At 42.1% G+C, this 25650-nt stretch overlaps 1 protein-coding gene across 1 annotated transcript in view; it reads left to right on the plus strand.

The window, feature by feature from the left end:
* The window catches only part of FHL5 (four and a half LIM domains 5), a 44556-nt gene extending 19433 nt beyond the window's left edge, over positions 1 to 25123 (plus strand). The window contains exons 2-7 of the mRNA XM_048844964.2: positions 4804 to 4962; positions 5814 to 5986; positions 10516 to 10690; positions 15091 to 15260; positions 17318 to 17504; positions 22462 to 25123. Of these exons, the coding sequence (XP_048700921.2) occupies positions 4923 to 4962; positions 5814 to 5986; positions 10516 to 10690; positions 15091 to 15260; positions 17318 to 17504; positions 22462 to 22613 (897 nt within the window). The 5' untranslated portion in view covers positions 4804 to 4922 and the 3' untranslated portion in view covers positions 22614 to 25123. The remainder of the gene's footprint in view (positions 1 to 4803; positions 4963 to 5813; positions 5987 to 10515; positions 10691 to 15090; positions 15261 to 17317; positions 17505 to 22461) is intronic.
* The last annotated feature ends 527 nt before the right edge of the window (positions 25124 to 25650 follow it).

Here is a 25650-nt window from a genome sequence, read left to right on the forward strand (position 1 = left end):
GTGAAACTGTTGGCAGAACAGCCTGCCCATGTTGTGTCCTGCTTTCATCTGCTTTATAATTTGTACTCCGACTACATTCTCAACTCTAACCCCAAAGACACCAATGCTGAAACCTTGTGAGTTACCATGGTAACTCCTCTGATTCCTCATTTAGCGTATACTAGAGCTACTGTTCTTATTACTGTCGCTTACATTATACGTGCCTATTGTATAGATTAAAATGAACTGCATTTTACCTTTGTCCCCATAATAGCTAGAAAACAAAATATTTTTCCCAAGAAATACATAAAACTCAACATGTTACTTGTTTCCTTGACACAGTAAACAGAGGATGGAATGCTGGAGTCAGCGTTTTTCATTCCATGAGAGTGCAAAACCTCAGTTCTCCAGAGAATGCCGATCTGACCTCCCAAAACACAAAGCCTAGCTTCCAACTAACTTCAAGTAAACAAATTACTGTCGAGATTAAGATCAAAGCACCAGAAAAATATTCCATTTCAACTACATGATGCTCATAACATTATTTATTTATTGGGCTGAGGCAAGCGATGGTTCAGGGAGACAGGATTTAGTTATTTTTTTATGTTGTCTTACTGTAAAAGTACTTCACAAAGATCATCCACATCTTTGTCGTGAGATCTGAAAAGTCTGTCATTCTTTGTCATACCATTCCTGCTTCGTGTCCAAACATGGTATCAGTTTATCATGGGCCATATCCTGAAGTCCTTACCCAGGCAAACTCTTAGTGACATCAATGAGAGTTTTGTTTGAGGAAAAGCTGTAAGATGTGGCCCCTGCTGCTTAATTATTGTTGTGTGTGTAGGTGATATGTTGCCTTCAGCATTTTCCCAAGCAGATATGAGTTCACCCATAAAGTCTCTCTTTTGCTTATGGAGGAAGGATGGTCCAGTGGTAGGGCACTGGTATTAGACTTAAAGAGATTTGGGTACAAGTCCCTCCTTGTCCATGGCCTTTGTGTGTGATCAGAAGCAGATTACAGCCACTCTGTGCCTCAGTTTCCCATGTGTAAAATAGGGATAAGAGTAATTGACTACCAGACAGGCTTAATGTGATAAATATATTAAAATACTACGGTGATGGGTGCCATATAAGTACCTTAGAGAGAGAAATTTACAGCATAGATTAACCCTAAAAATCTAGTGAACCACTCCTTGAAGAAAACTAAAGCGGGGGGGAGGGGAATTTTATTTTACAGTAACGTAATAGCTGAATGCCATTTATTTGAACAGATGTACATTCATATAATTTTGTGCATGACTGAAATTATTTGTCTATGCACATTGTGCTTCACAAAGCACTGCAAGTGTGCATTAATAGCTCATCAGTGCATGCCCTGTTGTTTCTTTGTTAGCTGATGGACTGACTTAGCAGAAACAAATCAGAAATATAGCCAAGTAAGGGTGTACTTCAAAGGATGTGTATAGCTGTGACTCAAACAAAAACAGGTAACAAACTACCCCTCTGACTGAGGTTCAAACCAATCCCATGTCCTTGGGAGTAGAGTCCTGCCATTCCACAGGCATGTCTCCTCCCAAGTAAGTGTGCAAGAAGTCAGGGAAGATCACCTAAATTTAACTAACCTTTGCCTTAATGAGGGCTCTGTCATGGCCCTGCACCCAGTTACCATGGTGTGCATGTTTCTGTGTGTCAGTCTCTAGTGGTATGAGTACATAAGATGATCGACTTTATATACTCCTGTACTTAAGTTCATTTTTAGTAAAGCATAACAATATCCTATGTGATTCCTATTAATATTAAGGGAAGTCATGCATGTGAACCAACAGAAGAATAGGCATAAAAAGGTCAGAATTTTGTAAAACAGAGTAAGTATTACCTTTGCAGGTCTACATTTCCACTGACACATCCAATAAAGGTACATGCAAAGGGAGCCTTTGTGCATAAGATGGCCATTTAGGTCCATTTGTTTGTGCAAACGCCCAATACACCTATACGGTTTCAGTAATTGTTAGTGCAAGGAGAACTAAGATCTAGGGTGATACGTTATGAAAACCATACTCAAAGTATTTAACCTGTTGTTAAGTTTAGTGATCCAGGCAAGTCGTCTTCCTTTTCTTACATGTTACATAGTTTTAGCTTTGAGAGTTAAGTATTCCTCTACTCATAAACCCTTTTGATCAGGAAGTTTCAGCTATGATTTTTCTTGGGACTTTATTTATTACCATCTGGCCTAAATTAGCTCTAAATCCTCTCATTATCAAACTAAATACCTAAATAAAAATTCAACGGCACTTTATGAGCCAGATCCACAAGACCTATGTTGATTTATAGCAGCCCAGGGCCTGGTAAATGATATTAATAACAATAATGTCTTTGCTGTGAGTACTATCTATATTTCATATGTTTGGATCACATTAATGGCGCAGAGCACAACATATTTCATGTTTGGTTGGAGGGGAGTGTAAGTTGAGATCAGTTTTGAGTGAATCTGTGTTGATGTATGTCCAGAGGTGGTGGTAAATAAACTCCCTCCATTATCTACAGAATCGTTCCCACTTCCCCAAATTTATGTTTGCTATAGTATTGTCAGGATAATAGGCTGCACTACATGCAAAAGCAGATGATACATCTTAAAAAATTGCAACATGGCAGTTTTTACAGTTGAACTATTGCTTGCTGTGCTAAAAGAGGACGTTGATGGGACCCAAGTATGTGGAAGTCTGGCTTCAGACTCCTGTTGTATGATGATCCAAGGACAGGAAACAAAATAAATCTGTAATATTATTAAGGGAGCACTTGATTCCCACTGATATGAGTTATAGATGATTTGACTTTTTTATTGCACACTGTCCTGTCTAGTGCAATGATTTAGTGGTGTTAGAAAAATAGTAAATCAATTCAGCTAAAAATGTTTTCAATTCTCAGGGACAACAAGTTTTCCACAGCTTGTGCCAAATGAACAAGCCATTATTTTTGGTCTAAGATAAGCATTCCATCTTCTTCCCCTGCCCCTTCTTCACAACCCTTGGGGAACAGAATAAAAACAGAGTCCTTGACTTCGAGTTTACTAGTGGGTATAGACAGTAGTTTAGTTTAAAATATTCTTTTGGATTATGTCTAACAGCCCTCAAGAAGGGAGAAAAAAGCAACAGCACTTCTTTAAACTGTAGTGTGGATTTGAGCTGCGCAGTGGGTGCATGAGAAAGTATAGGCGTGAGCACCACAGCATAGAATAGATCCAGTTCTAATGTTAACTGTTTCCCCAAATGTTATTTCTTTTTGTTCTTTCTTTGTTACTTTCACCCTTTGCATTTTGTTCATCTAAGCCAGTGGTTCCCAAACTTTAACAGCCCGCGAACCCCTTTCCTTAATTGTGAAATCTCGTGAACCCCCTCCTAAAAATGAATATTTCCGGGGATTTAAGTTTAAATTTCCTCAGTGTGATGGATGCACTTTCTTTGCTCTGCATAGCTCTTGGAATTCGGGAACCACTGGAGAAAGATAAAGTCTCAGGTCTGGTTCAGCATCAAGTCTGTTTCTGTATTTGGTTTTCAGATGTGCATACGAGGAAAACGCTTTCTCGATTAAGTATGTTGTTAAAAATGGTAACAAAACTTTTTTTTGCAGCAGCAGCTTTTTCTGCCAGAAGGGAGTGCTCGTTTCTTAAACTCAGCCAAAAGTTGATCAATGACAGATTTCTGAAACTCCTTTTCAGTTCATAATTACAGGAGATCTCAATCAATTTCTCTTTTTCCTCAGTGTTCAATATCTGTGTTGAGAAAGTGGTATCATCAGAAGGGTTGTGAATCCAGTCATTATCGCCTGACATAGCTGGAAAGTATTCCCTGAAAGTTGTGCAAAGTCCTTTTAGGTGTGCAATTATATTGGTTTTAGTGCATTGATCTGCTCTCCCTGGGGCTCAGGCTGTCAGCCCCGCGCAGAGCGCTGGAGTTTGGGGTGCCGGCTCCCCCGCACATGGGGGCAGGGCTCAGGCTGCCAGCCCCAGCTGCCCTGTCCCGCTCTCCCTGGGCTCAGGCTGTCCGCCCTGCAACCAGATCCCACCTGCTGCCTCCAATGCCCAGGATCCTCTGGCAGCTGTTAGTGAAATTTTACTGGCGAACCCCCTGTAAAGTTCGGCGAACCCCAGTTTGGGAACCACTGATCTAAGCTGTAACTTACTCCTCACTTCACTCGTGCAAGAGCTCAGTTTCTGCTGCCCGAAGTCAATGAGATGTAAATACTTTGAGACCTAGTTTTCTTAAATCCGCTGTAACTCTTTATGATTGTTGACATTAACTGCAGAATGGCCCTTAGTCATGAGCTAATCAAATGTGCAATTCAACAAGTCTAGCAGATATCTCTGAGTTTTGCTTCACTGTGAACTTTTTGGAGTCTCTTTCCCTCATTCCCAGGAACCATGACCTAATTTTAGTAAAATATTGCTGATCCAACTAGTAATAACAAGACTGAAATAAGACTCCTTCCCCACAAGCCTCCAAAGGTTCAGCGTTTCAGATACCAAAGCTTCTATACTTATTCAAACCCACTTTGGCTTGTAAAACTGAGGGAAGAGAAGTGCATGAGATTGGGCTCTCAGAAGATTTATGGTATTTCCTGCATCTGGTTGACATGGAAATATTAGTTTTCTCACAGTATTCTGACACTTCCAGGTCATGTTCTGGGTGGGACCTGGCAATACAGATGCATGTAAGACAAACGGAAGACTTTTCTTCTAACAACAAAAATAAACTTAGTTTGATTCAAGGTTTATGTTGGTTTATCCCTGGTTTATACCTGGTTTATCCCTCTCTCTCTTCTTTTAAGATATCCAAGGGAAGAAGGCTGCTCAAATCTCCCTGCAGTGTCACTGATTTTATTATTACAGCGATAATCTTCACAGTAGCCAGCTAACCTGCAGTTCCTTGTCCATCTTCTATCTGGACATGGGGTTTTCCAAAAGGAAGACACATTTCAGAAAGAAAGGTACTGCCAAGGAGATTGGGGACATTCTGATGTTGGGCAGGGAAACTCTGAAAACTCATAGCACAAACCTACTTTCTCTTTGGCTTATTATCTACATAGTCATTTTGATTTGAGAGTATAGCTTTTATCCACATTGTGTGAATTTTCTGGACAATCTACTCCTCACAATGCAGTACATAAAAACATTTTATCCAATATGGTTTGGTGGTTGGGGGGGAACCTCACAAACCTAGTTACTTTCTGTATGAGGCTTTGTGTCTTTATGGTCCACCTATTTTCTTCTTAATTAAATCTTCTGACTATGGCTAGTGTGGGGATAAACTCACTTTCAAATTTGATTGATTTTCCTGATATAATTCTGACATCCCAAATTACATTCGGTATGGAGGAGTGCGTTCCACCTTTTTGTGTCTCCTTGATTTTCTTTTGACTAATACCACTGAGCAAATGCGAAGGTTTATTCATTTTCTGCAAGAATAGTTCTCTCTTAGGAGTAAAGGGGAGTGGGGCAAGAAATTTAAATTGATTTCTTTCCACTCGTCTTGCCTGATCCATTTTGGCACTAACAGCAGAGGACGTGAAGGCAACAGATTTCAGGCACCAGGATTATCAGTATAAATACTAACCGACTAAACTGAAGCAATCTTCTTGTTTGGAGTTATGAAGGCAACCACTTCCTGAATATTACACATTTTGTTCCCGGCTTCCAACATTAGGAATCCCAAGCATTGCAAGTAACCGAGGCAATCGCTTCCCTAAGTTGCCCCAGTAATACATTACTATCCACAGAATGATATTGTTTGGGCCTGAACTGTTTCATTCCTGTTATTTGTTATTTTCCTTTCTCCCAGAACAGCTGAAGAACCAAAAAATGACAAGTAATCACTGCCATTACTGCATGGAATCCCTTCTTGGCAGGAAGTATGTATTTAGAGAAGAGAATTCTTACTGTGTTACATGTTATGATGACCTATTCGCTAGCTCCTGTGAAGAATGCAAGAAGCCCATTGAATGTGATGCCAAGGTAAGCATTTAGTTCATTTGTCTGTATTTATTGAGATTGTTAAATCACAGAGCATGAAATCCGCCTCTTTGGGAGTGGGTTCCACCCAAGGCTCTCTGTGCCACAGAAGTCTTCAGAATCCCTGCACAGGTGTGAAGACCTGGACTTAGTTGTTGTACAAAGGGGAGCTGGAGCCTCTGCATCCCTGCACACCAAGGAGGGGGGCTCTATGCTGACTGGAAATATGCTGCTGCAGAAGGAAGTGTTGGGGGCAGGGACCAGAGGACCTATACTTATGTGGATGCAGTGGTGGAGAAGTCTTGAATCGAGTCTGTAGTGTAGTGATGATCTATGGTCTACCCTCATATTAATAAGTTGATTCCATCCCTCACTGCCACTTAGTTTCCTGCATAAAGACCGCACAGTTTGGTGGGTGGGACTGGCGAGAGGGTCCACGCAGTAAGCAATAGAACTACTTAATTCACTTCCACAATATTTTGTAGTATCGTCAACTTCTGATGAAAAGCATTACCTTACTTAACAATTTTAGGGTTTTATACCTCTGTCCTTTATTGTAGGACCTGAGTGCCTTCCTTATAAAATCAGTTAGCAATGCCAAAGTCCCTAGTGGACCTCCTTGAGTCTCTGGCTTTTCTCCCTTTTGGAGAGTATAAAAACTCTGGGGCTGTGTGTTTGCTTGTTGTGGCAGAAAGGCTTGGTTATTGTAGAGAGCTATCTTGGGTTGTTTAAATTTACCTTTCGCTCTAGCACTCTCAGTAGTTGCAATCTCTCACTCTCTCCCTGCTCTACTCTCTCTTGCTGTCCCTGTAATTCAACAGATAAGATCACAGGAAACTTTAAAATAAATACTTCCAAGAGATGTCAAGTGAAAAACAACTTCACTTTGTCTGTAAATCATTTCTATTGCAAATGTTTAGTCAACACACAGGAGTTCAGCTGGAAGGCAACAATATTTATCATTTTTATGTAATGCTGTCTGTCTTCGTAGACAAGATGCCTTGAGAGGGCATATTTTGATTAAAATACCTTACTTGCAGTATGACAGCTTAATTTCTTATTTATCTCACAATGCCTGGCTTGTGAAATCTCCGTGATAGATGCAATCAGACGGAACAAACTTCAGCTTTCTGGACTTTGCTTTCCTTGAATCTAGGCCCCTTGTAGACCTTTCATTAGAACTGTGAGAGCCCGAGTAGATGCAGTTAGCTGGCATCTGTCAGCTTTTATCTTTTGGCTCTGACTCACAACCCTGCATTTCACTTTGAATTTCATATTCACATGAACCCAGAAACTTAAAGACTATCAAAACATCTGTGTTTCACACGGTTTCAGAACTCAGTCAGAAATTTGCCCAGGCTCACTTGTACCATAAACCAGGTTTGCTCACAAAGTCTGGAAAAAAGGTATTCTGCTTAGCAGGAGATCTGAGTTTAGGAATCACATCAGGATTAGTGGTGCAAGTTTAGTGCATAACAATATTTAATTACAGAGATGGACCCAAGCTACAATATTTGGAGCCAGATCTGGGTTTGTGGTTCTGATCGTTACAGGAATAAAGTCAAGCTGCAATCTCCTAATCCAGATCTTCCTCATAATTAGGTGTGCTTGGATCTGGAACAGTGTTGGTTTGCCATAAAGTAACTTGAGATCTGGATCCACCTCCTATTGCATCTGGTGACATTTGGGTCCAGGGTTTTAGGCCCAGTTTTAAATAACATAAAGCACTGCAAAAACATTAATCCTCTCAACATACCCATAACCAGTGCTTAATTTGTGCCACGACTTGCCGGGGCTGAGCCCCAGAACCTCTAGGTTTGCCGTGTCACTTATGAAAGTAAAAAGATGGCTTGAGCCCCAGCACCTCTTTCATTACAAATTTAAGCACTGCCCTTAATAGAGGTAAGTAACTATTATTCCCAATTTACAGCTGAAGAAATTAAGGCTGAGATTTGGGTACACCTATGCTGGAGCTGTAAGATATAAATTTCAGCTCAGGGAGACATACCTGTGCTAGGTCTGATTGAGCTAGTGCACTAAAACTAGAAGTGTAGCTGTAGAGGCATGAGTGGCTAGCCATCCCAAGTACAATCCCATCCAAGACCATAGATAGCCCTTCATGCTGTTTGCGCCACCGTGGCTATACTTCTATTTTTAGCATGCTTGCTGGATCATAGCTAGTGTGAGTACGTCTCCTCAAGCTGGAATTTACACATTCCAGCTCTAATATAGACATACCTTCAGAGAGCGGTCCAGACCCAAAGAGGAATCAGTGTCTGATCCACGATTTGAGCTCAGGAATTCCCAGACCATGCACTTAGCATATATTGTGTTCTCAGGGCCCAGTTAATCCTTTGTGGAAGCTGACCTTGGCACAGGGCTTGGGGTTGAGTGGAAGTTTCTTTACTTCAGCTTTAAGCCTGTCCTATCCTGGGCTGTCTTGGTGATGGTTTAGCCCCAAATACAGGGTAGAACTGCCTGAGAGCTGCCTGAACTTGTGATTCCTGTCTGTAGCCCTAAAAGGCCACTGCAGCAGCTCAGACTAGCCAGGGCTCAGTAGAAGCCCAGCCAACATCTCTGTCTCTGCATCAGTGCCACAGCATTTCCCCTATGCCAAAGGTATCTGCAATGGATGATCTAGGGGTGTTCTATCAGCCTGCGGAAGCACCCTACATTGGGGGGAAATCCCTAGAGGTCTGGGTCTGATGGCTTTATGGCCCAGTTACATTAGCAGAGCCAACTCAAAGGGCGAGAAGATAAAGGGAGGGTAATGGTGGGCAGGGCCCTCCGTCTTCAGGGAAGGGGTCAATGGCCCTTGTGGAGGTTAAAGATAGGGCCCAGCTGTGTTTCATACAGAAATTATCAAGGAAAAACTGCTGATTTGGGGTGAGAACTGTCCCAAAACTCTGACCTGCATTTTCAACAGCAAATTCTTCTATGTGGCCAAGAAAGCCTGTGTTTTGAAGCCCAACCAACCTGCCTAATCTAAAATTTAAATGTAAAACAAACTAAGGAGCAGGATCTTTTCATACTAATGATTTTGTTCCCTAGATGAATGGTTGAATCATCTCCCTAGGACTATGGAGTGTCTACATTACAAGCGCTGCAGCTATGCCACTGTAGCGCTATAGTGTACAGAGTGCTATAGAGACAAAAGGGTTTTTTTTCAATTGCTGTAGTAAATCCACAGGGAGGTAGCTAGGTGGATGGAAGAATTCTATACCAGGACTTAGGTTGCCTTAACAGAAAGTTTCTTAGCAGTGTAAATTTTTCACACTTCTGAGCTACATAGCTAAGTTGGTCTAAGTTTTAGGCATAGAGAAGGCCTGAGAGACAGGAAAAGCCAAGATGAAAATATAATAGGAGTGAAATGAAACGCGTACAACAGTCAGCTAAAAGCATTGCCCCCTTAGGTTGACAGTTGGTTGTTCCTCACAGAATTAAGGGGTCAGCTCTCTGCCTTCTTCTCTCCTTTGTATATTTTTTTGCCTCAGGCTACTCTTTGACAACAGTTTTTGTTTTATAGGCACTCAGAGAGAGAGGTAGTTTCAGCACCTCTTAAAATCAAGTCTTATGTATTTTATTTCCCCTTTTATTACTTTAAGGGGGACTGACAAGGGCAATGAAAGGGATAGAATTTGTGCCCTTTTGTGGTTCTTTCATTAGAAAGAAGACCTGGAAGGATTTGGTTTATTTCTTATAGTATAGTATTTTTTATGGTATATTTCTTATATGTTGGTGTTTAGTTGTTCGTGGGTTTTTTTGCTGGTTTTTTTAACCTTAGAAATATCAGGAGTGTTAAACCATATCTTCCTTGTTTTTAATGAAACAAAGTGAAAACCTTGTATTTATCTTCTTAGATTTCTCAGCGCTTAAGCATGTTGAATTATTAAAAGAAAATCTTTCCTTGGAGCTTTTTAGAGGGTGATTGAGTTAAATGGGTGTTAACAAAGAAAAACAAACAAAAGCAAAGGGTTTAATAGTCTGAATAAAAATCACTTCACCCCTCAGTTAAGCAGATTTCACCTGCTTGCTACATGTGAGGCCATAACCCTTTCAGTTCTTCAGTTGTCCATAGAGTCTTCCAGGGGAAAAAAGGTAAAAAAAAAAAAAGACCTGACTTTTTTCATGTAGAGACCATGCCAAAAAAAAAAAAAAAGCCTGGTGGCTTTTATTAAAAGCCCATTTGTTTCCCAGGAAGGTTGTCTTTAAAATACAAAGTCATCCTTTAAATTAAACAAAAAATACTTCTTAAGTGTGGGGGCATGGAGTATCAACTATAGCCTGAGCCAGAGTAGCTCTTTGTGGCCAGTAGAAGTGGACTGCAGAATATCCCGACAGTCTTTCCACTCTGGGTAGATTTTGTTTGTCATCTTTGACAATTACCCTCCAGCCAATGGCACAAGCCACTGGTCCAATCACTCTCCAAGTGTTTTTTATTTAGCTTTATATATTAAAAAAAAAAAAAAAAGGGAGGGGGGCTGTGGGGGTAAACAAATGCTTTCCATTAACATGTATTTACTCTCTCAAAGGATCTCGCCTATAAAGGCCACCACTGGCATGAAGCGTGCTTCAAGTGTGCCAAATGCAATCACTCTTTAGTGGAAAATCCTTTTGCTGCCAAGGATGAGCTCTTGCTGTGTACTCAGTGTTATTCTAATGAGTATTCATCAAAGTGCTTTCATTGTCAGAAGGCCATTATGCCCGGTAAGATAACCAGGACTTTTTGCTACCTCGATGAAATGGTTATATTGCACTTGGATAGTTAAGCTACAAAGTATAATTTCTTGGCTTTCAGTACAGCATGCAGGGGATTATCTCCCCTCGTTTAATCCTTCTGCATGCTCATCTTCTGTGATCTAACATTGCATGTGTAATTATATTACACCCCACAAGGAATAATATTACAGTCTTGAAACAGAATCAGATTTGCTCACATAGACTCAATGACATCGCCTAAACTGGCAATTTTCAGGAAAATCACAATTAGACTTGCTACAGTGGGAGTGCTACTATGGGCGTAGGGAACACAACTATCTGTATTTTTCCATTATGTCATCTAGACCGTCAGGGACCAGACTTGGTTACAGGGGGGTTTGGGGATGGAAATTTTTGTTTGTTGAAAAATGGCTTCTTCAAAGATGAAAATGTTCTTTAAAAAAAATTGTCAAGATGTTTTGGTTTTGTGATGTTTTCTATGATTAGTTTTAACTTGAATTTCTATCAGATTAAATTTCTTAAAATTATCAACATTTTTAATTTACCAAACATTGGGTTTAGTTTAGTTTTTTTTTTACTGAAAACCAGTTCAAAAATGATTTCTGACAGCTTTGTGGGGGAAAAAATCATAAAAAAACACAGGAAATTAGTCTGATTTTGAACGCTGTGAAACTTAAACCACTTTGGAATTAAAATTTGTCACTAAATCACTTTCTGGTTTTTGTAACCAGCTCTGTTCGGGATTTGCCATGGTGGTGTTTCTGCATCAGTTGGGCAGATTCAATCCTAACGCAATAGTGGGAGATTCCCTGAAAATATCATGCAACTGAAGAGACCATGGCAGCCCATATGTGGCAAGATGAACTGGCTTGTCTAGGGCATTGTGTCTCAACCTTTTTGATAGCAGGGACAGCTTGCTCCCTTCCTAAACTGTGTTAGGGAAATCTTGGGGACTGGTCCTTGAGAACACTGGTCTAGGGCATTAACAAATAGGATCTGGCAAACATTAAGAGAACCCAATGGGAAAGGAGGGTTGGCTAATTTTTCAGGAGACCTTGGTTCCAAAATACTTAGGCCTGGTCTACACATAGTTTTTGTATTGGTATGGCTCTTTTGGTTAGGGATGTAATTTTTTTTTTAACTGGTAAAACCCAGAGTGTGGATGAAGTTATACCACTGTAAAGGTGCTATGGTTCATTCCCCTTCCCTTACAGACATAAGCTATACCAAGGCCTGGTCTACACTAAAAAGTTAAGTTGGAGTATCTACATAGGTCAGAGATGAACAAAATCCACACCTGTGACCAACATACCTAGGCAAAGCTAGGCCCCGGTGTAGACACAGTGAGGTCAACAGAAGACTTCTGTCAACCTAGCTACCATCCTTCAGGAAGGTGGTGTTCAGGAAGGCTATGTCTATACTATCACTTATGCTGGCGAAACTTGTATCGCTTGGGTATGAAGAAACACCCCCTAAGCAACATACGTTTCACCGGCATAAGCGCTCGTCTGCGCAGTGATATGTTGGCAGGAGAGCTTCTCCCGCCAACATAGTTACCAACAATCCTTTAGGTGGATTTATTATGTTGAAGGGAGAGCTCTCTCCCATCAGTATACAGTGGCTACACAAGCGATTTTACCGTTGCATGACTGCATTGGTTCAGCTGTACCGCTATAAGCTTACTAGTGTAGACATGGCCTTACAGTGACAGAAAAAACCCATCCATTAGTGTAGGCTGCATCTACACTTCAGGGTTGTATTGGCATACAGTGATGTAGCTACCAGTATAGTCTCCCTAGTGTAGACATACTCCAAAATAAGCACATTTTATGCCAGTATAATCGCCTCTATACAGAGGTTTTATACCGCTTTAACTACACCAGTATAAATAAATGACCAGGATGATGTCTAAACACTTTTCTGCACTATAATGTAGTTACAGTGCTGTAGCTATGCCTCTGTGACTCTGTAGTGTAGACACACATAACAGAGACAGAAGGAGTTTTTTCTGTTGGTGTACTAACTCCATCTCCCCTGAGCAGCAGTAGCCCCATTGACAAATGTATTCTTCCATCAGCCTAGCCATGTGTCATAAATATAAAGGGAAGGGTAAACCCCTTTGAAATCGCTCCTGGCCAGGGGAAAGCTCCTCTCACCTGTAAAGGGTTAAGAAGCTAAAGGTAACCTCGCTGGCACCTGACCAAAATGACCAATGAGGAGACAAGATACTTTCAAAAGCTGGGAGGAGGGAGAGAAACAAAGGGTCTGTGTCTGTCTGTATGCTGCTCTTGCCAGGGACAGAACAGGAATGGAGTCTTAGAACTTTTAGTAAGTAATCTAGCTAGGTATGTGTTAGATTATGATTTCTTTAAATGGCTGAGAAAAGAATTGTGCTGAATAGAATAACTATTTCTGTCTGTGTATCTTTTTTGTAACTTAAGGTTTTGCCTAGAGGGGTTCTCTATGTTTTTGAATCTAATTACCCTGTAAGATATCTACCATCCTGATTTTACAGGGGGGATTTCTTTATTTCTATTTACTTCTATTTTTTATTAAAAGTCTTCTTGTAAAAAAACTGAATGCTTTTTCATTGTTCTCAGATCCAAGGGTTTGGGTTTGTGGTCACCTATGCAAATTGGTGAGGCTTTTTATCCAACATTTCCCAGGAAAGGGGGGGTGCAAGTGTTGGGAGGATTGTTCATTGTTCTTAAGATCCAAGGGTTTGGGTCTGTAGTCACCTAGGCAAATTGGTGAGGCTTTTTACCAAACCTTGTCCAGGAAGTGGGGTGCAAGGTTTTGGGAAGTATTTTGGGGGGAAAGACGCGTCCAAACAGCTCTTCCCCAGTAACCAGTATTAGTTTGGTGGTGGTAGCGGCCAGTCCAAGGATAACGGGTGTAATATTTTGTACCTTGGGGAAGTTTTGACCTAAGCTGGTAAAGATAAGCTTAGGAGGTTTTTCATGCAGGTCCCCACATCTGTACCCTAGAGTTCAGAGTGGGGGAGGAACCTTGACACCATGTGTACACCAATGGGTAGGTTGGCATAGCTACATCTCTCAGGGGCATGTAATTTTTACACCCCCTGAGTGATGTAGCTATGTTGATTTACACTTTCGGTGTAGTCCAGGGCTGACTTTAGTGGCCTTGCCATGATTGTCCTTTATTATTGCTTATTTCTCCACACTACAAACTACCCTATAGTTTGGCATAAAGAAATGGCATGAGTGTTATCAGTCTCTGCTCCATTTGGGAATAGTAGAGAAAAGTTAAAGTACACTGGCACGGTGACAAGCTGAAGCTTGCCTTTTTATGCCTTGTATACCATTAACATCTCTTATTTTTCTGATTACTAGCTTCAGGATAAGCCCCAATTGCCAGGGTTACCAAGTCCTGTTCTCTTACCCACTCTGGTGAGTGCTCAGTGCTCAGGGGAAACTCCAACCCAATGATGTTAAAGCAAAACTGACTCAGCAGCTTCTCCGCCCATCCAGAATGTGGGCACTCTCCTCCCTGCAGGATCACCTGCTGTTGGAGCAAGCAGCCTCCTCCTCCCCTGCAATGGGGAATAATTAGAGGTCCCGGATCTCTCAGCACTGAGGCACTGCCAGAGAAGAAGGGGGAAATTGCAATGTGGAGTCACTGAAAGAAGCATTATAGTACATGGGTGTATACAGGTTATGACTTTGTAGATGAATTGGGCATGGGAGGCAATGGTAATCATGGGCTCAAAGGCAAGGGTTTTGGCAGATCTGACTCAACAAACAAAGTGCAAAACTCCGAGCTTCCAAATCTCCTTTGATAGATATTTATATAGGCAGCTTCCTTTGGGGATTGCCTCAGTACCTGAGATGTACCAGACCATCATGCCCTGGACCTTTGACAATCTGTATAGGGTAGAAGTAATCATTAGTGATCTGTGGTGAAAATGATTAGCAACTCTAAGATACTGTGTCATTTCCTGCATCGTTCCAAAGAAATTAAATTGAATTTGAAGAGAAACTAATGCCAGCTGGATTGAATGAAATTACTTATTCAGGACTTGTATTCATTAGCAAAGGAGTTTGTCCTGCCATAAGAAAGTTGCAGGAAATTTGTGTAAGTGAAAAGACCTCAAGAGTAGGAGAATTCATGGGCATGTTTAAATATCTAAGCAAATTAATCCCCAGTTTGTGAAAGTGACATGCTCAATCCAGTGTGCTGCTTGACCACAGGATAGAAGGGCACTGGGATGCAGAAGAACCTGTCCTAAAATATTTTGATACAAGAAAAAAATCTAAAATCTCAGTTTATGCAAGTTCACCTGGATGGGGGATGAGTGGGAGGTGCTGTCTTTCTGCAAGATGATCACTTAACTTCAGTGGGACGCACATGCTTGTTTTGTTTTTCAGGTTCTCGTAAAATGGAATTTAAAGGGAGTTGCTGGCATGAAACCTGTTTTGTTTGTCAATACTGCCGGCAACCATTAGGAACAAAGCCTTTGATTACCAAAGACAATGAGAATTATTGTGTGCCATGTTTTGAGAAGCAGTTTGCTCACCACTGCTACTCCTGCAAGAAGGTAATTGATCAAACATAACCAAAGGGAAGATTTAGAACACTATATGACACGACTACGCTCTTTTTAATGCAATTCTGGACAAGGTAGCTGAATGTCAAAATGCATGCACAGTAGGACACTATAGGCAGAGTTTGATTACAGAAACTACAAGGTTAAAATAACCTCTGTAAATGCCATACATTATACACACCTAGAGGTTTTACAGCTGAACCTACATGAAACAGCAGGAAGTGCAGAGCGTAGCCACATGGCATACAAGTGACCTTTTCACAGGATGGCACCAAGGGAGTTAATCTAAATACAAAGATAAAGTTGATAGTTTCATATCCGAGCATACGAGGACAACTGGTGTAGCAGAATGGAAGTTCATACTGTGTGCTTTGCTCTGCTAAAGAGTGTAAGAACATTTTACGATAATGTTTACTTATTCTGTCTACTGCTTACTTCGTTAATATAAAATATTTTTGAAAATGTTTTAAAAGTTGCCCAAGAGCTGCTCAGGGGTTGAAAATGAGCTTGTAATGAACAGAATTCTCATACCATCCCAACCTCAGGTCCTCCTTGCTTCTGCTGTTGTTAATTATTGGTATTACAGTAACACCCTAGAGCTCCCAATCAAGAAGTAGCTCCATTGTTTCAGCACCATACAAACCCAAGTTAGGATATGTCTGCACTGCATCCGGGAGGTATGATTCCCAACCAATGTAGCTAGACTTGACTAGCTCTGCTTAAACTAGTGTGCTGCAAATAGTAGTGAAGACTTTGGAGCACAGATAGTGGTTCAGGCTAGCCATAGCAGCTTAGACAGGCTTGGACTTGGGCAACTAGCAGAAGCTGCACCCATGCCATAATGTGCACAGTGCTATCTTTAGCAGCCTAGCTTGAGCAGAGCTAGTGTAAGTCTGTCTACCTGTGCTGGGCATCACCCTTCTCTGTTGCAGTGTAGACCTATTCCGAGAGACATGGGAGGTCCATGAACCCCCCATTTGGGGAGGCTATCCCCCGGCTCCATCCCTTATTCCTCTCTTCCCCTGCTGGATCTCCGAGACTCCCACTGTGGCTGGAGGATCCCTGCCCTAGCCATCCCACGTCTCAGCCACCGCCCGTCCCAGGCCACAGCCAACCTGCCCTGATCTTCCGGCTGGCCCAAGCTCTGGCCCTCCTGCCTGCAGCCCACCCCAGCTGGCCTGAGCACTGGCCCTCCAGCTGACCAGCCCCAGCTCCCCGGATCCTGCCCAGCTGCCCTGGGCTGCCAGCCAGTCCGCCCCCACCGCCCCGCCCCGAGCGCTAGCCCACCCGCCAGCTCAGCCACCCTAGATCTCACCGGCTTCAGGGGAGAGGCTGGGCAAGGGCAGGAAGAGGAGAAGCATGGGCGGGGCCAAGAGAGGAACATGGGAGCGGGGCCTCGGGACGGAGCACAGGAGGGGCCACAGCCTAGCTGTTTGGGGAGGCTTAGCCTCCCCTGGCCTACTATATCCACCGTCCATGCTGTGGAGATATTCCCTGCCCTGAAGAGTTTATACTCTAAATACAAAAGGGATGGTCCAGTGGTTATGGTACTAGCCTGGGAGTTGGAGAACTTGGATTCTATTGCCTGCTGTTCCACAGATTTCTTGTGTGGCCTTGGACAAGTCACTTAGTGTCTGTGTAAAATGAGGATAACAGCTCTCCCCTACCTCACACGCTGTTGTGATAATAAATGCACCAGAAATGGTGAGGTGCACAGATACTACTGCAATTGGGGCCCATATAAGTACCTGCAATGGAACCAACATGAATAACTTATGCAGCTGCATGTTCATATCAGTCCCAGTCAAGATTAAAAATCAAACTGAAAACAATTGAGACACTCTCTCTATATCTATCTATCTATCTATCTATATGGCAGAGAGAAAAGAAATAAGAAGATTTATTTAAAAAATACCACACACCTTGGGAATTCCTAGTTTAGACTAGAGCTCAAATGTTATCTGAATGTTTGGTTTTGCAGCTGATTGCTATCGATTGTTGTTCACGCTTTCATTCCTTTGTTTGTTTGCTTTTTGTTGCTGCATCAGATGATAACTACTGGTGGAGTGACGTACCACGACCAGCCATGGCACAAAGAATGTTTTCTGTGTGCTGGATGTAAGAAGCAGCTGTCTGGGCAGCGGTTTATTTCCAAAGATGACCATCCATACTGCCTAGACTGCTTCCGAAAGCTTTATGCAAAGACATGTGCGGCCTGCAACAAACCCATTACTGGTGAGTCTAACCGTTTAAAGTAGACCAGCCACTAAAAAGTTATCAGTGCTGTCTCAGGTCAGATGTCTATTAACTGTCACAAAATATTCTACTTGTAATTATATAATTGCACTTACTGTGAATTTTAATTATCAGTTTGCTTAAAAAACACTTTCTGGGTATGACTACACTGTTAGTAGAACTTGTGTTACCAGACCCTGGGTTTGTTATCCTAGGGTTTGAGGTTAATTTAGATTAGAAATTATTGAACCCTGAGTCCCAATCTGGGGCTCCAACTCTACATGACATCATATGGGTCTGCCTATATCCCAGACTTCCTAGCGCTCTCCCAAAATGCGGCCACTCTAGTCCTTCATTCATGGTGCAGTGTATGAAAACTTGACTGTCCACCAAAATTAACTGTTTAGAGGACAAAGAAATTCTGCCTATGGGATTATGGAATACTTTTGGTGGACTCACAGAACACAAGTCCGGCAAGGGCTACCCTGCAAAGCAGTAGGGTGTGAACCATGGGTCCCAGCTTGACTCACGCTAAGATTGTCTGCCCCCATAAGGTCCTGGGATCCTGGGTCTAAGCCCTGTTTTAGCGTGATTTGTGTGTGGACAGAAGGGGGGTTAGGCTTGAGCCTGAGTTCAAACCCTGGGCTTACATTGCAGAGTAGAGATACACACTGATAACTGATTTTTTTAGACAAGGGACATGCAGTAAATTTATTCTACAAGGATTTCAGTAAGGCATTTGATACAATTCCACATGGGAAATTATTAGTTAAATTGGACAAGATGGGGATTAATCCAACTGAAAGTTAGATAAAGAACTGGGTAAAGGGGAGACTACAGTGGGTCATACTGAAAGCTGAACTGTCAGCCTTCCAGGGGGAGCAGTGGGGGCAAAAAACCTAACCGGCCTCAAGACTGAGCTTGATAAGCTTATGGAGGCGTTGGTATGAGGAGACTGCCTACAATGATACATAGCTGATCTGCAACTGCTAGTAGTAAATATCCCCAATGGTCAGTGATGGGTGACTACATTGAGAAGGCTTTGAGTTACTACAGAGAATTGTTTCCTAGGTGCCTGGCTGGTGCATCTTGCCGAAATGCTCAGGCAAGACCCTGAGGGCTTTTTGCCTTCCTCTGTAGCATGGGCTATTGGTCACTTGCACATTTCAACTAGAGTAAATGGTGGATTTACACAGACCATCCTTTCCTCCCTATTTAGTGGAGGAGTAAGAAAAACGATCATTTCTAAGGGTACATCTACCCTCCATTTTTAACCCTGCAGCTTGAGCCCCACAAGCCCAAGTCAGTTGACCAGGGCTCTGAGACCCAGCGTCACAAGTTGTTCTTTGCAGTGTAGACATAGCCGTAGAGATTATCATTTTTCTTACTCCTCTGCTAAATAGGGAGGAAAGGATGGTCTTGTGGTTAAAGCACTGGACTGAGACATGGGAGATTTTGATTCTGTTCCTGGTTCTGACAGGCTTCCTGTGTGATATTGGGTAAGCCACTTATTCTCTCTAGGCCTCAATTGCCCATTTGCAAAATTAGGATAGTAATAACCCTTTCCTCTCAGGGGTGTTGTAAGGATAAATTAATTCACGTTTGTAAGGTACTGAGGTGGCCATATAAGTACCTACATATATACACACGGGGCAGATCCTTAGCTAGTGTAAATTATCATAGCTCCATTGACTTCAGTGATGGGAAGACTATTTCAGTGAAGCCAGGGCAATGTACATCAGCTGAAGATCTGTCCCATGGTGTCTTGTGACAGAAAAGGGGCCCTCCTGTATTCATCCTCCAATGCACTCAAAAAGAAGAAACAAAATCTATTTGATTCTTTGTTATAAAACTTACCCCATTGAAGGGACAGTCTGTAGGCTCACAGCCATATGAAAGTGAGCTCCATGAACCAAATTCTGTTCTTAGCTAAGTAAATGCAACCCCATCCAGTTAAACCTCCTTAATACTAAACAGAGTGACACAGATGTAAATGAAGACAGAATCTAGCTCCCCTCCATATTACATGCACTATATCTTGTTGGAACATATAAATCACGTGTCATTCAGTACAAGCTAAGCATTACATTATTTTTATGTACTAAAAGAGCTTCTCTTGTGGTTTATGTAAATGTCTTGTACATTCTTGGCCCTGGTCTACACTAGGACTTTAGGTCGAATTTAGCAGCGTTAAATCGATGTAAACCTGCACCTGTCCACACGATGAAGCCCTTTATTTCGACTTAAAGAGCTCTTAAAATCGATTTCCTTACTCCACCCCTGACAAATGGATTAGTGCTTAAATCGGCCTTGCCGGGTCGAATTTGGGGTACTGTGGACACAATTTGACGGTATTGGCCTCCGGGAGCTATCCCAGAGTGCTCCGTTGTGACTGCCCTGGACAGCACTCTCAACTCAGATGCACAATTGTTTGCCGTTGCTCTGATGCAGGGAGGGGCGACTGACGACACGGCTTACAGGGTTGGCTTACAGGGAGCTAAAATCAACAAAGGGGGTGGCTTTACATCAAGGAGTATTTCAGGCAGGACTTCACGGAGGGTTCCAATAAGAAATGGTGCACCTAACTTATTGTTCTTATTGGAACAAGCAGGTTGGTCTGGCCTCTGATTGATACATGACTAGATTTACCTCGCTGCACCTTCTCTGTGAGTGACTGCAGTGTGACCTAGAGGAATGAGTCCCCTAGATGGGGGGCGGGGGAGGGGTTTGCAAATGAGTACAAAACAAATCTGGTCTATTTCTTGTTTTGATCCACTCCATCTATCTTTTACATCTTTGGCTGGCAGCAGATGGTGCAGAAGGACTGCATGCCATCCACATCTCATGGCTGCTCGGCAGAAGATGGTACAATAGGACTGCTAGCCATCCTCATCTCTTGCCTGCCCGGCAGAAGATGATGCAATAGGACTGTTAGTAAGCCGTATCACCTGCCTGCTCACCATAAGATGGTTCAATAGGACTGACTGCAGGACTAAAGAGAATGACTTGATCAAGTCACTCCAAATTTAGTCCCTGCGCCCATGTCTGCCCAGGCGCTTCTGATCGACCTCACACAGGTGACCAGGAGCACCTCGGACATGACGATGACGGCTACCAGTCCTATTGCACCGTCTGCTGCCACAAGGCAATGGGTTGCTGCTTCTGTGTAGCAATGCAGTACCGCGTCTGCCAGCACCCAGGAGACATATGGTGACAGTGAGCTGAGCGGGGTCCATGCTTGCCATGGTATGGCGTCTGCACAGGTAACTCAGGTAAAAAGGCGTGAAACGATTGTCTGCCATTGCTTTCACGGAGGGGGGGAGGGAACGGGGGCCTGACGATATGTACCCAGAGCCACCCGCGACAAAGTTTTAGCCCCATCAGGCATTGGGATCTCAACCCAGAATTCCAATGGGCGGCGGAGACTGTGGGAACTGTGGGATAGCTACCCACAGTGCAGCGCTCCAGAAGTCGACTCTAGCCTCGGTACTGTGAAAGCGCTCCGCCGAGTTAATGCACTTAATGCACTTAGAGCATTTTCTGTGGGGACACACACACTCGAATGTATAAAACCGATTTCTAAAAAACCGACTTCTATAAATTCGACCTAATTTCATAGTGTAGACATTCCCTTGGAGTGGAAAAAGCTGCAAAGTGAAGTTGAGTGACTCAGGTCCCGAAGGATACATGAAGAGACACTTAATAGTATCCTACCTCTAGTAGGCACACACACATATCAGACATTATTTCAGTAATCAGGTTTTTTCAGACATAAAACTAGTACAATTGTAGGTTAATTAGATTTAACTGTTCTGTGCAGCTAAGGCACATTTATCAAATTAAGAGATCTTGCCACTCATGGAAAACTTGTATCATGATTTGGCCCTGTGTGCTTAAATCATTAATAATTCAATGCCAGGTTAACACTCTGACTGTTCTGAGACCATTAGTTGAGACTATTAATAGTGAATCTATTACTCCTCTAGCCCAATGATGAAGTGTAATGGAGCCAGCTAATTACAGATGTCTGATCCTCCTATATAAATCAAGGAAAGTGAGGGAAATTCAGTCACCTATGATAAGATTACAAGGTGGGGGGCACGAACAGATTCAGGAATATCTGAGACAGAAAAAAAATCTTAATTAACATTAATTTATAGAGTTCCACAATTACACCAGTATACCTGAGGGTATGCTTTTTCTGGGAGCTTGTGTTTCACATAGCTCAAATCTAGTGACTTTCAGTTTGAGTGCTGGAGTATGAAAATCCCTAAATCTCAGAGATACGAAATTGAAATGTCTGAATAGCACTTGGTTTTGCACTTGAACCACACAACCCACACATTACCCACGATTTCTACCATAGATGACTCATGACTCCCCATACTGGGGGGCAAAATCCAAAGGGGGGGACATGTGAACACCCCACATGTCTCCTCCCCCGCCCTGTACCCAGCCCAGGGCCACTGCACTCTCCCTGCCCATGTTACCTGAAGGGAGAGGGGGCTCTGTCCCTCTCCCACTGCACCTCCCCCTGGCATGTTTGGCCGCTGTCCCTGGCAGGTGGGCCCAAGCACTTAACCCCACATGCCTCGTGTACATGTTGCCTCTGATTTCTATGGCAGTTTGCTGGAAGCTGGGTGCAGGGTAGTTGGAAAGATTTGTAAACCTTAGTGGATGTTTTGATGAGCCAGGTCCATGTTTAGAGGTCGTAATGGGATATGAAAACAGCCAGGTGTCTCACAGCTGGGGCTTTGCTGCAAACGTTTTTCCCATCTCTAATTTTTAGTTCCTACGATGCATATGTTGGGCAAATCTATTTCTACAGGCTGTTTCAAACTATAGGATGCTTGTGGATTTCAGTGTGACAGAAGACAACATGCTACATTCAAAAACAATCTATTTCTGATCTCTTCTAAAGTCTACTGAATTCCCTTTTTTCTCATTTCTTTTCCAGCGCTCGGAGGTGCCAAATTTATCTCATTTGAAGAGCGCCAGTGGCACAATGCCTGCTTTAACTGTGTGAAATGTTCCATTTCGCTGGTGGGACAAGGATTCCTCACCCAGCAAGATGACATCCTCTGTCGTGAATGCGGCTCTGCTGCATAGTTAGGGAGAGAGAGACGTCAGCCTTGCATGCTGTAACCAAGTACTTCCTTACCTTGCGGTCAGGAATTCATTTAAAGGCCATTAAGAGTTATTTAGTCATTCAAGTTGCTTTTCAACAGCAGTTCAGTTCTATCACAGTGCTCAGCTGCTACATGCATGCCTTATATCTTGTAAAAAGATTTTTACACAGTTCTGGTTAAGAAAACATTTCCAAAGAAATTTCTATATCTATTTTAATGGAAATACAGTATGTTTGTCCTGGTAAAACAGTGCACTCTGCTGTTGGGAGCTTTAGAATTTGATATTACATAATCCAAGAATGACTATGAAAAATCTATATTTGGAAGACATAATAGATTACCTCAATGAAGAAAACTTATACTAGTAGTCTACTGATGCAGACACTCAGGTGTAAAGTGGTGGTGGTGCATTCCCCACTGGGCCACAATATTTAATCAGAACAATGTTCCACAGTATTAGAAAGTCATCAAACATTACATGTTAACCATGGCAAAAGAAGTAATAATATTTCTTTTATATTGTTGTGCAGATAGGAGTTTGATAGATATCTCTGGCATCTCATTACGTATGTCCTTTATTAGTTGCTACTTACGTTCTTCAAGTCTTAAGACACAAGTACACTTTCACAATTACACAATAACACAAGGTTCATAATATCGCAGCTAGGCCCGCAGTTCACTTCACTTTGTTCTTATATCTCGCTGACTGACTGGCAATGCCCCACCCCTTATATGCTCCCAAGGGCATGGCTGACAACATTCTAGGAGGTTCAAGGAAAATGTAGTTCTCCGAAAGTCTGGAAGGTTCCATGAGATTCTACAAAGGTCCAGAAGAGTCTAGAAGATTAGTGAATCCACATATGAAATACCTGAAACATTTTACTTCAAACATTCTATTTTTCCTTTTGTTTCTAAAAACAAAAACAGCACCCACCCAAGCCTGGTGCCCCCCAAGCCTGGGTTGCCTGCACCTAAATCTGGCGCTGCCTACCACTGAGAGTTGGTTTATGCTCTGAAGCATCAAAGCCTATATCCGTTCTTAACAAACAAACAAATAAAAATCTGTTCCAAGACTAGTGATTTGCAGAGCTGAACTACAGCCCCTTTACCAAAATTAGCCAGTTTTAGTTAAACTTTTTTTTTGCTTCGTCAACTTTTCAGGACATAAATAAATAAATAAAACTACACTTTAATCTGCCATCAAAATCAATTAGCTCCCTCAATCAGAGCGCTAATTTATAATTTACAACTAGCTAACGTCTTAAAACTGCAACTGCCTTGTCTGCACTAGGATTTTAGTACATATTAAACATACACCCTTTTTCCTAGTGTAGATATGGCTTGAGAGTCACCTTCGTGTCTGCCAAGCCACCTCTCTCTCCTCCTGAAACCCATTTTCCAGAAACCCAACCATCTTTCTCATCATGAATAGTTTCTCCTTGCTCTCACTTCTTTGAGCTGTGATCTAATATCTTTTCTTATGTGTTTGCCTTGTCTATATTAAGACTGTCAGTGCTTTAGAACAAGGAGCATGTCCTACTCTTTTTGTTAAGAGCCATGTACATTTACCAGCATTATAGCAAGGATTTTTAATATTATTTTCATTACAATCGATAGGCCAACAGAACAATGTAGGTTTGTTCCTATATCTCATTTATGTCACTTGGAGAGGATTTCATCTGCTTGCTGAGCTTTTAAAGTAAAAGTGTCTATATTAAAGGCCATCTAGATTAGTGTTACAAATGGTTCTTCCCTTTGTTGTTCCACGCTTTCATGTAATTAAACTATCATTATACTGCGCCATTGAGAATGGTGCACTGAAATACTCAAGGGCAGGTTTTGTACCATTTACCATGCTCTTGATGTGTTTTAAAAAACATCTTACTCACATTAACTTCAGGAGCACGTGTGTCCTTTTAGGCGCTGATCCAAAGTCTATTGCCATTAATAGGAGTCTTTTCTTTGACCTCAGTTGCAGTAAGATCTCATTCCCTTATTTAATTGAAAGTGGTAATTACATTAAGAAGACATAAAAAGAAAAGTACACTATATGAAAATAGGCCAGTGCCAAACTGCAATAGCATAAAATCTATGTGGATAATAACTAACCACAAGCTCTCTGTTTTCTAGTCAATAAAATATTGATTTTTTTGCTTAATGTGGTGTTGGTTTAGATTTTTATTCTCTTCTGCTAGGAGAGCTTTTATCAAAGTTTTTATTTTCTGATTTGCTTCTGGCTTTACTCTAGCTGCTTGCCTTTCCTTTCTTTTCTCATAGATCAGATAGAGAATATTGATCAGAGTCAGGATACCATAAATAAAACTAGGTAGTGTAGCCTAAAAAAGGAATATAGCAATGGACATGTATGCAGAGAGATTCTAAAAATGTGCAATGACTGATTAGAAATTAGCTCACTGGTAAATGTCAACTGACCCCCAGAATCTTAAAATAAAAATTGACAAATCACCTGATGTGACCATTGCCACTGGATATGGGATCTGCACATTATTTAGTTATGTTAATTCACTTTGTGGGTGGGGAAGGGGGGGGACTCTAATGATGTGGTTTAGGCCCATCTATTCAACCCCGTCTGAACAATGCTCTTGTTCAACCGCAAATTGATGCAGGGTGAAATTCTATGGATGAGATATGCAGAAAATCACACTAGATCAGTGGTTCTCAAACTGTGGGTCCCAAAGTGGGTCCCACTTTGTGTTTTAATGGGGTCGCTAGGGCTGGTGTTAGACTTGCTGGGCCCCGGGGCCAAAGCCCAAGCCCCACTGCCCAGAGCTGAAGCCGAAGCCAGAGAGCCTCAGCCCTGGGTGGCGAGGCTCAGGTTACAGGCCTCCTACCTGGGGTTATGTAGTAATTTTCGTTGTCAGAAGGGTGTCGCTATGCAATGAAGTTTGAGAACCCCTGCACTAGATTATCACAGTGGTCCCTCTTTTCTGGCCCGATCATCTGTGAAACCAAATTTCTGCCATGACTCCTCCAATATTTTTTTAGAAATGTAAGTT

This window comes from Caretta caretta, chromosome 3 (assembly GCF_965140235.1).
Source record: "Caretta caretta isolate rCarCar2 chromosome 3, rCarCar1.hap1, whole genome shotgun sequence".
Lineage (NCBI taxonomy): Eukaryota > Metazoa > Chordata > Testudines > Cheloniidae > Caretta > Caretta caretta.